The sequence below is a fragment of the Mus pahari genome, chromosome 1 (assembly GCF_900095145.1).
Source record: "Mus pahari chromosome 1, PAHARI_EIJ_v1.1, whole genome shotgun sequence".
NCBI lineage: Eukaryota > Metazoa > Chordata > Mammalia > Rodentia > Muridae > Mus > Mus pahari.
This window is the reverse complement of record NC_034590.1, coordinates 3,595,963-3,611,370: the sequence shown is the minus strand read 5'-3', so window position 1 is coordinate 3,611,370 and position 15,408 is coordinate 3,595,963. Positions and strand designations below refer to the sequence as shown.

At 48.7% G+C, this 15,408-nt stretch overlaps 1 protein-coding gene across 1 annotated transcript; it reads left to right on the top strand.

Annotated features, from left to right (window-relative positions):
* The first annotated feature begins 4,076 nt into the window (after positions 1-4,076).
* Haus5 (HAUS augmin like complex subunit 5) lies at positions 4,077-15,056 on the top strand. The gene is made up of 19 exons (XM_021212276.2): positions 4,077-4,218; positions 5,581-5,643; positions 5,739-5,771; positions 5,901-5,925; positions 6,860-6,965; positions 7,046-7,205; positions 8,599-8,668; positions 8,754-8,836; positions 9,477-9,534; positions 10,072-10,196; positions 10,356-10,419; positions 10,499-10,629; positions 10,817-10,979; positions 11,763-11,843; positions 11,910-12,055; positions 12,382-12,493; positions 12,577-12,706; positions 14,537-14,669; positions 14,781-15,056. Exons 1-19 carry the CDS (start codon positions 4,121-4,123, stop codon positions 14,848-14,850), a joined length of 1,851 nt encoding a protein of 616 aa, XP_021067935.1. The 5' UTR covers positions 4,077-4,120; the 3' UTR covers positions 14,851-15,056.
* Positions 15,057-15,408: the final 352 nt, after the last annotated feature.

Sequence of the window (15,408 nt, the reverse complement as noted above, 5' to 3'; positions counted from 1 at the left end):
CACACACACACACACACACACTTATCTAGATGACATAAATATATAGATGATATATAGATATAAAATTTATGTATATGAATATATGTCTGTGTGTAGGCCAACCATATGTGGGTGTCTGCTGGGGCCGGAAGAGGCCATTTGATCCCCTGTAATTGGAATTATAGGATGTTATGAGCCACCCAACATGGGTTCTGGGAACTGAACTCTGGTCTTTTGCAAAAACAGTTTATCAATCAATCTGTCTATCTATCTATTGATTGATCGATCAATCACTATTATTTATCATCTATAATTATTATTTATTACCTATCTATCATGTGTATTTGTGTGTGTGCGTTGAGACAGTCTCAGACCTACATAGCCCAGGCTAGCCTCCAACTTGATTTGTAGTTAGGAATGACCTTGAGTTGATCTTCCTTACTCCACTTGCTGAGTGAAGGATTACAGTAAGCACAACCCCAGCCAGTTTATGCAGTGCTGGGGACTGAACTCCAAACTTCATGCATAGTACACCAGCTACTGCCTGACTCCTTAGCCCTGTGAAATCCATCCTTATTCTTGGAATGTCCCCCTTCTTCTCTTACAAGTTTGAGTTGTCAGCTCAAACTATGGGAGAGGTTCCTGGGTTTTGTCGATGTGTTTTGTATCTTCTGTCTGAGACCAGTTGACAGTAGGATGTTCTCCGGCCGAGGAAGGCTGAAATGAATAGGGCATTTATTAAAAGCTGAAAGAGCAATCCCATCGCCTGGACTGGTTTATATCGGCTATCAGCAAGTCAAAGCTCAGCAGCCTGCAGTCCACAGGTGTCCCCTGGATGTCAGCCAAGTGAAAGTCTGCTGTGACTAGAAACAGAAGTTAAAAATTTCTGGTAACTGGGGGCAGTAAGACGTCCCACAACCAAGGAAAAGTTCCATTTTTCAGGAACAGGCAGGTGTACTTGTGTAGAGTCTATTTGACCTGTGGTAGGTGGATTCAAGTCTTGGGATTTCTTTGATTCCCTGAAGTTTACATGAATTTTCAGTTCACAAAAGGAGGTATATTAGCACTACCATTGTATTAAAATCAATAGTGTAGAATAAGCAGTCAACAGGTGTCTGTAAGACAGCAGAAATAGACTCATGTCTTCAAGTCTTAGCAAAAGTATAAAAACCTTTCTTTAGTGAAAAGTTACGATCTGTTTATCTTTTAACAGTTGGTCTGTGAACAAGGCAAACCCATTTGTCCTATATTAATAAGAGACCTAGTAGCTTTAACTAATTAATGAACTGACTGACAGACTGACACAATGGTTGATTACAGAGACCTGAGAAGGATAGATTATAGCCTCTATAACCTATGTATCCATTAAAAAGACAGAGACTAGGCCATAGCCCATTCCCTAGCCCGTGGTCTCAGACTGTCTGCATGGCACTGGGAACAGAGGCAGTCATTGGATATCAGGCCCAAAAGATGAGAGGCTTTTCTGAGGAGAACACGGGAGAGACTGACCTCACCTTATCTAGGCAAAGTAGGGTAATCAACTCTTCCATGTCTTGCTTGTCTGAAAGGGCTGAGCCCTAGCAGTGGTGCAGTCTTGCCCAGGGGTTAGCATTACCACAATCCAGATGGAGTCCTTTATCCACCAAATCCCTGTGCCCACTATCTTCTTGGAAACCTTGGCAGGGAGTGTCACTGCTAGGATCTGGGAGTCTCTGTCTGTCATAATAAACATCTTAAATGCCATATTCAAAAGACCTCTGACAGATTATAACTGGAAACTACCAAACATATCTGAGTTAAACAATCCTTCTCTGCTTTTAGTATTATCATGATAATAAATATACTTCTGAAGATATTGAAGAATTTGATGATATTAACTTGCATTTTTTAATTATCCTCAATAGTTTACAGTAATTTAGTAAGTTTCATAAGATTAGAACTTCACATATTATATCTGTTATGTTTAGATTTTTTTCTTTTACATTTAGATCTAAAATAAGGATTTTAAACTGGACTTCTCTTAGTATCAAAACAAAGCTTTTTAATCCATAAAGAGACTGGGAACGTTTTTGACCTTTATATGGTGTGTCATTGTAGAACATAACAGTTTCCCATATGACTCAGTTTATAAAAAAGCTAGTTTCATGATGCTAGCAAAAGCAAAGTTAGACATATATTCTTAAATCATCTGTTAGCCTGAGTAGACCTTAGGCAAGGAGAGACATATTTCTAAGCCAGCAATGTTTAACCTTTTTAAATGTTGTAAACCTCTAAAACTCTTTAAAGGAGGTTTGAAATCTCTCAATTGTGTTTTGCAATATCAAAATAAAGTATCTTTTTAAAGAGTGAAGACATAGAGCATAATCATAATTTTGAGAAGGCAAAATCAAGTTCTAATAGTGTAAACCATTTAATCTTTCTAAAATTAATTGCAAGTGGGTTATTTATGTTACAAAGTGTGGCTGTCTGAAAGGTACATTGCTGTACATACAACCTGGTTTTTAAAGATAAGACAGGGGCTAGAGAGATGGCTCAGCGGTTAAGAGCACTGATTGCTCTTCTGAAGGTCCTGAATTCAAATCCCAGCAACCACATGGTGGCTCACAACCATCTGTAATGGGATCTGATGCCCTCTTCTGGTGAGTCTGAAGACAGCTACATTGTACTTATATATAATAATAAAGAAATCTTTTTAAAAATTAAGTTCCTGCATTCCAGGAAGTTATCTGGTTCCTAGGCAGGTGGAGCTTACAGATTAATTTGGGGAATTACAGTACTGCATGCAGGCAAAAATAAGATCTAACATATCTTAAAATATATAGAAAAGTAAGCTAAATTAAAAATTAATAAAATGAGCATTAAGTCCATTGTCTCTCATTTGTTTCTCATTGAATGAAAATCAGGACAATGTTGCAGTAATTTCTCGCCCCAATAAGCCCGTATAAAAAACACACAACTCATTTAGTTATAAGCTATATGCCTAGATTGGGCAGATCTATCAGTGTACTAATCTAGTCCCCAACTATGAGACCTCTTGCTACTTGCGGCTTCTCGAGGCCATGTCTCTCTCCTCCCTCTCTGATACGTCCAGACCCACCTTTCCTTTCCACTCCCCAATCATAGACTCTAGCCTTTATTCCACCAGTTAAAATGGGGAAGAAGGCCCAGTGAGACCACCTGAGTATGCACTCTGCTCATTGTAGAGGGCAGCTCCTCTTGATGAAGCAGAATAAACATCAAAATACAAACAGCACCAGGGCAACCCACAACAGGACAAGAATGCTCCTAAGTATGGGTGAGAAGGATTTTATTGTAGATATGAAGAAGAGTACAGCCAGAGGCATCTGGAAGAGTTCAGACTGAATATAGCCAGCAAAATAGACGGGGCCACGAGAGGAGAGGTGGGGAGTGGGGCGGGGCAAGCTAGGAAGAGAAGACTGGTAGAGAGGGTGCCAGGAGGACCCAGAGGGGGCTTGGGAATTAAGAGGGGAGTGGCCAAAATGGCTGAGTTATGAGACTCTGAAGCGGGCAAAGCTCGGGGCTAGAGAGATTCAGTGTAGGGGCGGGGTATGCCAGGCAGGCAGGATGACTCTGTAAGAGGTTTTTGTGAGAAGGGCCTGAAGAAGAGAAGCTAGCATAGACCTCGATATGCTAATAGATGCCACCAAAGGCATAGGTTAATGGACGAGTCCTATGTCCCTTCTGCCAAAGATGAGGAGAATGACCACTTTTAGCAAGTAAAAACGATTTTCTTAAGTCCCTGAGAGAATGATGGGGTTTGTCTAAAAGCCAGAGTTTGGGAAAAGGCAATTTCTTGCACGTGCCCCGCCCCCTTTTTATTCCAGGTAGAGTGAAGCCTTTAGAACCTTTTGCCTCTCACAGTGAGTGAAAGAACAAAGGTGGATAAGCGGGCGTCTGAACTTCACCCCATCCTTTTCATTTTCATTCACTAACCTATATACACTAGAACGCCAAGAGCCGCTACGAGTAGCCGCCGGGTTCAGAGAGACCCGGCAGCCGGGACCTGCTGTCGGCTTGGCAACGGGTGACGTCTCAGCGTCGCGCTCCTGACGTCATAGAAGGGCGCCATACTTAAAGAGAGTGCGGGAAGCTGCGACTGCAGCTGAGCTCTGTGACAGCCATGGAACTAACGCCGGAAGAGCGGGAACTGAATCGCTGGGCTGCCGAAGAGATGGAGGTGCCCCTAGCGGCTCGCCCCCGGGAGTCGACGCTGCGTAGGTGAGACTGCTTCTGGAGTAAGGACTCCCCATCCTGGAATTAGCCTCGAGAAGTAAGATCACCGCCCTGTTAGACCCCCGGGGCCCAGGTGTAGCCAACACGACCCCCAGAAACACAGCTTGACCATAGATCGCTGTAATAACAAGAGGTTTTTATTCCGACGCGTGCGGTTGCTCAGCCTCGCAGGGAGGGTCAACCCGGATTGTCTAAAATACAGCTAATTTATACTTTTTATGAAGGGGCTCACACGGCTATTTTATTATTGGCTAATAAAGCAACAGTATAATTTTAATCTGGCAAAGAACTTTGTCAGCAATCAGCAAGGTCAAAGCAGATTGTAGTTTTCCTCAGAATTCAGACTGAGGAGGGGTAGGGAAGTTTTCTCAAGGGCGGTCATTTCTGGCAGCTGTGGTCTTTATGACCACTAGACGGACCTGCAGATAGGGGAGGGGCGGTTGGTCTTGAATTTGTTTACACTGGCAGGAAAGGGAAGACTTTTTTTTTTTTTTTTTTTTGAGTTTCTCGAGACATGGTTTCTCTGTGTATCCCTGGCTGTCCTGGAACTCACTCTGTAGACCAGGCTGGCCTCCAACTCAGAAATCCGCCTGCCTCTGTCTCCCAAGTGCTGGGATTAAAGGTATGCGCCACCACTGCCTGGAGAAAGGAAAGATTCTTTAAGCAGCAGGAGACAGCTGAAGAGAGAGAGAGTGGCTGCTGCAGACAGCTTGCAGCAGGAAACAGCAGGAGATAGGGGAAGCAAGCTCTGCAAATAACTTTGGCATACAGTAATTAAGCTAAAAACTAAGCTGGGCATGGTGGCGCATACCTTTTATCCCAGCACTTGGGAGACAGAGGCAGGTGGATTTCTGAGTTTGGCTACACAGAGAAACCCTGTCTCCGGGAAAAAAAAAAAAATGTTAAGCTAAAAACTGTATTTCTTTACCCCTCATCGAGAATGAGACAGGTCTGCAGAATAAGGGGGTTCCTACAACACCTCGCCTCTGCCACTCTTACCCTAATCAATGGTGATACTAGGCAGTTGGCAGTGGCTGTTCTATTGGGGAATCAAATCTGCAGAAACCAGTAACATATGACCCTGTTATGAAAGACCATTTCCTGGGGGTGGAAACCTCTTACACCCACCTCTGAAAGTAACTACAACTAACCCTCTCCCAGAAGAAAGAGAAGCCGTCATGGAATGAGAATGCCCTCAGACTTAGGGAGAAGGCAGCCCTCTCAGTGACAACCCCCAGGCCCACCCACAGAAGGGAGAAGCCTTGGAACTTTCCATGACTGTGGAGACAGTGGAGGGTCCTCCTCCTGGGCAATGCTCCAATCATACTCTATGCTGTATCCCTTCAGGCTGTGTCTGGGTCAGGGCGCTGACATCTGGGCCTACATTGTGCAGCATGTGCGTAGTCAGAGGTAAGCCAAACCTAGTGCAGGGGAGGGGGTTAGAGGGTGGGAAAGGCATGGGGAAGACCCGCAGCAACTCCTCTCCCTCCATCTCTCCAATGCAGGAATATCAGGACGGTCCAGGGAAACCTCCTCTGGTAACTGCTGCTTAAATTCATTGATTTCCTATCTTTGCCAGTTTTGTCTAGCCTTGTCCAAGGCCTCTACTTCCTGCCTTCTCCCCTGGAAGCCCCAGACATCTCCTAACTCTGGTCTCATTTCTCTAGGTATGGCTATCAGGACAATCCAAAGGTAAGAAGCCCGTGCTGTTAGTATTCTCCCTCAACCAAAAGTCAGCTTGCAAAGATTTTGCTCCTGACCCTGCAGGTGATGGGTCTGTCCGGGACACCATGTGACAAAACAGCCCAGATCTTTGTGTTCCAGGGATTGTGGTCCAGGGTGAGCCAGGCACAAGATGGGGACATGGGGCATTGGTGTTGGAGAGAGGAAGGTCTTGAGCCCTGTAGTCTCAGCACTCAGGATGAAGCAGAAGGCTCACCATGAGTGTAGCCTGGGCTACATAGTGAGACATGGTCAAAAGGAGACAGAGTAAACAAAACTGCTAAAAGGGGAAGGGTGGGCTTGCCAGAGCTGCTAAGGGATTCAAGGAAGAGGTCAAGACTAGGAGGGTCCACAATGAAGCACTGGCTGCTCTTGAAGAGGACTTTATCCCCGCATCCAGAGCAGATGACTAACAGTCAACTGTGATTTCAGTTCTAGGAGATCTCACACCTTCTGTTCTCCACTGGTGCCTGTGTGCATGTGGTACACAGACATACAGTTAAAAAGATAGAGGCTGAGTATATTGGTACTTGCCTGTTATCCCAGCACATGGATGCTAAAGAGCACTCTGAGTTTAAGGGCAGTCTGAGCTAGTTACACACCAAAACCCTGTCTCAAAACTAAAAAATAATAATAATAATAAAAAGCATCTGACAGAGATGTAGGGGTCACCATACAGACATAAAACCAAGAAGATGGAGAGGCGGTTCCAGGAGGGAGAGAACCAAGTAGATTCTTAGTGCTTCTATGTCAGACCTGAGCCACTTAAACAAAGAAAACTCTGTCAACCATCTCCCAGGAGATGAGGAGAGAAGCCGAGTGCCACCCAGAAGGTAGTACAGCCAGGCTAAGCTCCAAGGAGCCTAAGCATCTGACCTTCTGACCCTCCGCCTGATCCCACCAGATCCATCGGAAGTTGGAGCTGGAAGCCACTGCAGCCCGCCTTCGGGCAGAGAACCAAGAGCTAGACCGGAGCCTGGAGCTGATGGATCAAGAGTCTGAAGCTCAGGGTGACTCATGGGGCCAGCCGAATGGGCAGTGAAACCCTGGGTGACAAAGGTGTTGACAGCCACCCCTGTTCCTCCCACAGATGTAGCCATGACACAGACACTGCAGAGCCTGAAAGACACCCAGCACCGAGCTCTTCTCCTCCAGGCCCAAGCTGGGGCTGTACGAAGACAGCACCGTGGGTTGCAAGACCCCATGCAGCGGCTGCAGAATCAGCTCAAACGTCTGCAAGACATGAAAAGGTGGGGTTCAGCCTCCCCAAGGAGGTTAGACATTCTCCTCAGAAACTCCTGTGTTCTGCCTGATCCCTTCCTTTCAGAATTCTGAGCTTTCAGCCATAACATAAGGGCTGTCAGGATGGGCAGTTTTATTATCTTGAGCACCTGGATTTATGGTGCCAACTGGATGTCTCCAACACTGGCTTTGGAGAAACAAGTGAATATTCAAAATAAGGCCCCATTCTGCTGAAGCTGATGTTCTCCTGCATAGAAGGCAGATGGGAGCCTAGGAACTACCTCACAGTCTCAGGTAGATGTAAACCCTGGAAGGCCACAGGAGCTTATGTGCGTGCATGCAGGTGTCCATTGGAAGCCAGAGGGCATCAGACCCTCTGAAGCCAAAGTACAGGCAGTTACGAGCTGGGTCCTGTGTGAGAGCAAGGAGGCAGGAAGTGTTCTTAACCACTGAGCCGTCTCTCCATTGCTCTGGCCCTGTCTTCTATGAAACGTGAGTCAGAGTCTCACTAAGTTACCTACACTGGCCTTTTTTAAAATTTAATTTAATTTAATTTTTTTGCTTTTTTAGATCTATTTATTATGTACAGTGTTCTGCCTGTACGACAGAAGAGGGCACCTGATCCCGTTACAGATGGTTGTGAGCCACCATGTGGTTGCTGGGAATTAAACTCAGGACCTCTGGAAGCGCAGTCAGTGCATTCAACCTCTGAGTCATCTCTCCAGCCCGAGATTGGCCTTAAATGTGCTTTGTAACCACAGCAGCTGTGCCAGCTTTCCACAGTACTGGGATCACAAGCCTGTGCCAGGGCTGTGGGCACTCACCGTGTAGCCCATGCTGGCTTCAGACTTTTAGTCATCTTCCTGACCCAACCACCTGAGAGCTAGGATCAGCAGTTCTCAACCCGTGGGCTGCGTCCCCTTTGGGGTTGAAAGACCCATCCACAGGCATCACCTAAGATCATCAGAAAATATAGATATTCACATTGGTTCACAACAGCAGCAATATTACAGTTATAAAAATATAGATATTCACATTGGTTCACAACAGCAGCACTATTACAGTTAGGAAATAGCAATGAATAATTTTATGGTTGGGGGTCACTACAACATGAGGAACTATATTAAAGGGTCATAGCATCAGGAGGAATGAGGGCCACTGGCTAGAATCTCAGGCATGAGCCATGATGCCTGACTGAAAACCCAGGTTTTAATAGGGTTGCTGACCTATAATAGGTTCAACTGGAGGGGACAGGAATAGGGAGACCAATGAGGAGGCTAATATAGAAGACGACAGTGACCTAATCTGAGAGATTGCCCTTGAGAGCATGACAGTACGAGGTGGAGGGCACAGACATCTGCTCTCCCTGGGGCCCCATCCCAATTACACTCGTCCTTCCAGGAAAGCCCAAGTGGATGTGACCTTTGGACCTGTGGTGCCAGCAGCCCCAGCCCTAGAGCCTGAGGTGTTGGTAAGAATCCTAGGCTGTGTGGGGACTATGAGGAGTCGAGGATCAAGCAGAAGCCTAGAACCCACTAACACCCCATCCTCCCTAGGGTGATGTCCGGGCAGCCTGCACCCTCCGAACTCAATTCCTGCAGAACCTTCTGACTCCCCAGGCCAGGGGAGGCAGCATCCTGTGAGTGTTCTCCCTCCGGGACCCTATGAGGACCCGGGCTTGCGGGATGGGAGATTGCTAGTTTATTAACTCCTCGGACGGTGGATTTCTGGGTTATTTCAGTTCCGATCCCTGACGTGTGAGAGCTCCTAGGGTGGGATGAGGAAGAGGCAGCTCCACCATAGATTTGACAGCCTAGGTAGTCAGGGCTGTTTGGGGAGGGGAGGCCTGAGGCTCTGGGACTCAGAGGAGGCCCTCACTCAGCTCTGGCGATGGGGCAGGGGGCTCTGGCCAGGAGACTTAACAAGGATGAAGGGTCAAGAACTAAAGAGGAGCCGGGCAGTGGTGGCGCACACCTTTAATTCCAGCACTTGGGAGGCAGAGGCAGGTGGATTTCTGAGTTCGAGGCCAGCCTGGTCTACAGAGTGAGTTCCAGGACAGCCAGGGCTATACAGAGAAACCCTGTCTCGAAAAACCAAAAAGAAAAAAGAAAAACCAAAAAAGATAGTTGAGGAACTCAGGTCTAGTAGGCACAGATGGACTGGATGTCCTTATCTATACAATGGGGACAATGGTAGCTCCTACTTACATGTGGTGGTGATAGTTTAGACTGTAGCTGATGTGCCTTACAACATTCATGTCTGCTTACCCAAATCTACAGAAGCCCTTGTAATGACCACGTCGGAACATCCTATCAGCAGTGGCTGACGTCAGTTGAGGTGAGAGGGCGAGGCTCCCAGGAAAGGGTACCTCCTCCTCCATGATTGTCTTAGTCAGGGTTTCTATTCCTGCACAAACATCATGACCAAGAAGCAAGTTGGGGAGGAAAGGGTTTATTTGGCTTACTGCTTTTGATCACCAAAGGATGCAGAACTGGAACTCAAGCAGGTCAGAAAGCAGGAGCTGATGCAGAAGCCATGAAGGGATGTTCTTTACTGGCTTGCTTCCCCTGGCTTGTTCAGCCTGCTTTCTTATAGAATCCAAGACTACCAGCCCAGAGATGGTTCCACCCACAAGGGGCCTCTCCCCCTTGATCACTAATTGAGNAAATGCCCCACAGCTGGATCTCATGGGGGCATTTCCCCAACTAAAGCTCCTTTCTCTGTGATAACTCCAGCTGTGTCAAGTTGACACAAAGCTAGCCAGTACAATGATGAAATTTCCAGTCGCCCCTAACCATCTAAGTCAGTGCCTCAGAGGCCTGCCTTACATCCCTGCACCATCATTCTGCCCTGCCTTCCTACCTGTCCCTTCAGACACTGCTGACAAACCACCCTGCAGGCCACGTCCTGGCTGCCTTGGAGTACCTGGCTGCAGAGCGGGAGTCAGAGATCCGGTCCCTATGTTGTGGGGATGGGCTCAAAGAAGAGGAGCTGTCCAGGTGTGGAGTGAATGTTCCCATAGCCAGAAGGCACAGTGAACTGCAGATGGGGTGGAACTGAATGCTAGCCAGTTACAGGGGACGGGAAGACTGATACTGAGTACCCACACTCATCAATACAAAGAGGCTGCTCCCTCAACTGCTCTGTCCCCTCCGCAGGCCTCAGGCACCAGACTCTTCAAACTCCAGCCAGGTTCTGCCGTCCACTGTTCATCTCATCCAGGTAACCCTGAGACACTTTCCCAAGACCCACTGGAGCCCACTCCCCATGGACCATGCTCACAAGGACCTTGCACCCCCAGGAGGGCTGGCAGGCTGTAGGTGTGTTGGTTACCCAGAGGAGTGCGCTCTTGAGTGAGAGACAAGTCCTGACTGGCCGCCTCCAGGGTCTAGTGGAGGAGGTGGAGAGATGTTTGCTGGGATCCAGTGAGAGGTAAAGATGCTCCCTCAGCAGAGGCTGGGGATACTGAATGTTGTCTACTCTGGGGACCCCTTCACTTCCTCCCTTTTCTGGTGCTTGTTTCCTGTGTGGGGGGGGTTTCATGCCTCCCCAAAGATCTCATCTCCCCAGTGTGGCTGCCAGTCTCTCTGTGCTCTTTCACTTCCTCCCCACCCCCCAGGAAAGTCCTGCTGCTGGGCCTTAGGCACAGTGGCCTATGGGCAGAGCTCAAGGCTCTTCATGCCCAGAGCCAGGAACTGGAGAGTGCAGTTGGACAGCGGCATCTTCTGCTGCGGGAGCTGCAGGCCAAGAGGCAGCAGATCCTACAGTGGCGTCAGCTGGTGGTGAGATCCTGGGCCTGGTAGACGGTCTGAGTGGGGTTTAGAGACCAAGCACAGGGCTTCAAGAGATGGCTCAGCATTAAGAGGACTGGCTACACTGGCTCATGGTGGCCTATGCCTTTAATCCCAGTGCTTTGGGAGTCAGAGGTATGATATCTGAGTTCAAGAATAGTCCACTCGGGGCTGGAGAGATGGCTCAGCAGTTAAGAGCACTGACTGCTCTTCCAGAGGTCCTGAGTTCAAATCCCAGCAACCACAGGGTGGTTCACAACCATCCGTAATGAAATCTGATGCCCTCTTCTGGGGTGTCTGAAGCCAGCTATAGTGTACTTACATATAATAAATAAATAAATCTTTAAAAAAAAAAAAAAAAAAAGAATAGTCCACTCTATAGAGCTTCATTTAGGATAGAGATAGATACATGGAGAAACCCTGTCTTGACAAAAGATCACTAGCTGTCCTTTCAGAGAACCTGGGTTCAATTCCCAGCATTTACATGGCAGCTCACAGCTGGTAGTTCAGTTCCAGGGGATCCAGTGCCCTCTTTTAGCCTCTGTGGGTATGTGGCATACATGCAGTGCCTAGATAGCCATATAGGCAAAACAGCCATATGCATAACGTAAAAATAAATCTAAAAAAAATATAGGAACAAATGACCCTGGCCTATGTGGAGAGGGGGGGCCAAGGGGAGACTGCCAGGAAGAAGCAGGCCCTGTCCCCTTTAAGATGGGGTGGACTGCCCTAGAAGAACAGGGAGCTAGTGTTGGTGGCTTTCTGACTCCCTAGGAGGAGAGGCAGGAACAGATCCGTCTGCTCATCAAGGGAAACTCAGCCAGCAAAACTCGCCTGAGCCGGGGTCCAGAGGAGGTAAGGTGAGAGTTGGGCAAGGCTTGGCGGGCCCTGGCTGCCCCACCTACTGGCTCCATCCCACAGGTGCTGGCCCTCATTGAGCAGAAGCTTGTTCCCACCTCTGAAGCTGTGGCACCACAGAGCCAAGAACTACTGCGATGCTTGAAGGAAGAAGCCAAACACCTGCCGAATGTTCTCCTGGGCCCCCTGCTGCCATACCATGTCAAAGGGTGAGGCTGGGGCCAGCCCTGTCTTCCCTCTGTCACCTATTCAAATGAGTGGCTCCAAGGTGAGGCCCAATGAGAGGACACCCCTAATCTCAGAAAATAAAGGTGATCAAGAAGACATCAGATGTCCACCTTGGGCCTCTACACACATTCCCACACACCTGCACACACACACGAAAGTAGCCCAGGGTCCCCAGACTGCCAAACCTTACCCCATATCATCAGCCCAAGTCTGGTCTCCCAGTTCTTAGGCCTACCTCCAAGTCCCTGTATCCCCAGAGCTTCTGTAAATCAGACTGCTTATTGTTTTGTTGCTACCCACCCCCCAGGCCGAAGCCGTTATCCAGGGTTCTACCATCCATCTATCAGCTGCACCCTACTACCCCAAGGGGCTCCAGCCTCATCTTGCTGAGTCACACACTGGGACTGCCTGTGGGGAAAGTAAGTACCCATGACCTTTGACCTGTCTGCCCATCCCAATCCCAACCCTATGGCCAAAGTGACTGTCCTTCCCCTGCCCCCAGGCATCCGAACTACTGCTTCCAAAGGCTGCCTCTCTCCGACAAGATCTTCTGTTTCTCCAAGACCAGTGGGGTCTCCGAGGAGGAAACCTCTGTGTGAAGACCAGTCTGCCTCTGGGACCATCCACCCAGGGTACGTTGACCCTGCCTGCTTTCCAGATCCATCATTCCTTCTGTTCTGCACCACCATGGGCTTCCTGAAGTGCTAAAGACCCTAGTACTGCCGCTTGCTTTGGCTGCACAGCAAGCTCTTGCTGTGTGTTGTGCCCGCCCCCCACCCTACCCTCCCAAGTTGCAGAGCAGGGAACTCGGGTGCACAAGGCTTAGTAGCCTGACCTCATGGTAGAATGAAGGTTGGTTGGCTATTTTTATCTTTTGGTGTGTATCTCACTGTGTAGTCCAGACTGTCTTCAAATTTGAGATCCTTTTGCCTCTGCCTTCCAAGGCCTGCACCCTACCCCCTACTCCCCCAGCCCAGGCAAGAGCTTGGCTGTAAACGTGGGTCCCATCCCAATCCCAACCCTATGTTTAGATGTGGAGCTAACTGTAAGGCTATACAGCCCATCCATTTGCCAACTACTCACTCATTGCCTTCAGAATACCTTGTTTTGTTTTAGTGTGTGTGCATTTGTGTGCCACACCATGTTTGTGAAGGTCAGAGGACAACTTGTTGGAGCCTGCTCTCTCCTTCCACCATGTGGGTCCCAGTGCTCAAACTCAGGTAGTCAGGCTTGGCCGCAAACACTGCTATCTGCTGGACCATCTTGATGGTCCAGTGTTCTTTTGTTGTTTTTGTTGTTGTTGTTATTGTTTATTGAGGCAGGGTCTGGCCAAGCAACCTAAGCTGGCCTCACTTCCTAAATGCTGATGTTACAGCCTGACATCACTACCCTGGCCTCATGGTTACCTTGAACTCTTTTGGTTTGGTTGGTTGGTTGGTTTTGTTTTCTCTGTGTAGCTCTTGCTGTCCTGGAACTCACTCTGTAGACCAGGTTGGTCTCACAGAGATCTGCCTGCCGGGATTAAAGGTGTGAGCAACCATCACCTGGCTATGTATCTGTAACAGCTCCTGATCCCTCTATTCTAAAGAATCATTTTGTTCCCTTTCTTCCTGCCTCTCGTCCCCCAGAAATGATCCCTAGCCCCATGTCAGTTCTTCAGCAAGCCCTCAGAGTCCCAAATTCGGGGTTCTGGGCTACCATATCTGCTCCAGACATACTAACCCATGACTCAGAGAATTCCCAGAGACGGCAGGCCTAGATAAAGAACATGGAAGAGTCATGGTGGAGGTCACAGACAGGGCACTCAGTGACTGTGAAGCCCTATATTCCATTTCAGTGGGGTCAGTTCTGGTGCAATGGGAAGAAGGCCCAGTCACCATCCTGGGGAAAATGGTGCAAGAGTGGAAGGTTGGAGCAGCGCCTGGGAAAGATGGTGTTAAAGATAGAGCCCAGGGGGTACAGTGCTTACCTAGCCTGGCCTTCAGAACCAGGACGCATAGAACTAGGCGTGGTGGTTGGGAATAGTGGCGCTCACCTTTAGTCCAGTACTGTGCAGGCACAGGCAGGTGTGAGTCTGAGATCAGTGGGGTCTACACAGTAAGTTCCAAGCCAGCTAGGCCTACAGAGTGAGACCTGACTCCAAGAAAAGGGGAGGCGACTAGAGAGATGGCTCAGTGGGGTTGGGGCGCACTGGGGAACCTACAAGGCACTGGCAGGGCAGGCTTCTGAGCAGGAGAGGGAGAAGCTTCTGGCTAACACGGACAGAGACCAGAATGGAAGACTAAGGCCTGGAACCTGGGAAAGAGGCCACAGAGGAAAGGGAGAAGCTGAGGCAGCCAAGTCGTGCGTGTGTCAGAGACTGGTAGGCCACGGGGTAGGCAAGGGAAAGTCAGGTTGAGGCCTTGAAGGTGGCATCCTTGAGATGGGGACCCTGAAGCTGCCTCTCCACTTGTACCCTCCAGAGCTGCTGCAGATCCAGGTGTCCCAGGAAAAGGAGCAGAATGAGAACGTGGGGCAGACCCTGAGGAAACTGTCAAATCTGCTGAAACAGGCACTGGAGCAAATCCCTGAGCTACAGGGGATCGTTGAGGACTGGTAAGAGGGGGGTATTTGAATATCGGGGGACTGACTATGGTTCATGGCTTGAGCTGCCACCATGGGAAGGTCTGGAGGATGGGCCTTTCCTCACACCATGCCTTTCCCCAGGTGGGAGCAGCCCAGCCAAGCTGCCCTCTCCAAGGAGCTCTGTCAGGGCCTGTCTCTGCCCCAGTGGTAGCCGTGATGAGTTCAGGCCCAGGTAGTGCTACAGCAGCCATACAAATGAAGAGGCGGCTAGGAGCAGAGTCAAGACTTGCAATTTAGCCCGATCTCTGCACCTACTGTCTCAGGAGACTGAGGAAAGAGGACTGCTGTTGATTTCTAAACCAGCCTACATAGTGAGACCCTAACTCAAAAATAAATAGTATTTAATTCCCCAAACTTCACCTTCCTCAATAAAGCATTTCAAAGAAAGCACTACCCAGTTTTATCAACTTTGTCTTGGCACAGACCTGCAGTTCCTCTCTGGCTGCCATTCGACGGTTTCTCCCAGGTCTTGCACTGCCCTTCCAACTAAAGCCAAGAGAAAAAGAAAAAGTGTACTCTGGAGCATGCACCTTAAAGTGGCTGCTTCACTGTCCTCCTCAGCAGATCAAATACAATGGACCAAAGCCCCTGCCTTCAGGGAACTAGTGGCCTAGGAGAGGGAGGTAGCCAGCGGGCATGGCAGATGACTTAAGTACAGTGGAACTTAATTGCCATGGGTACATTAGGCAGGGTAAGGATGTGGGAAGGA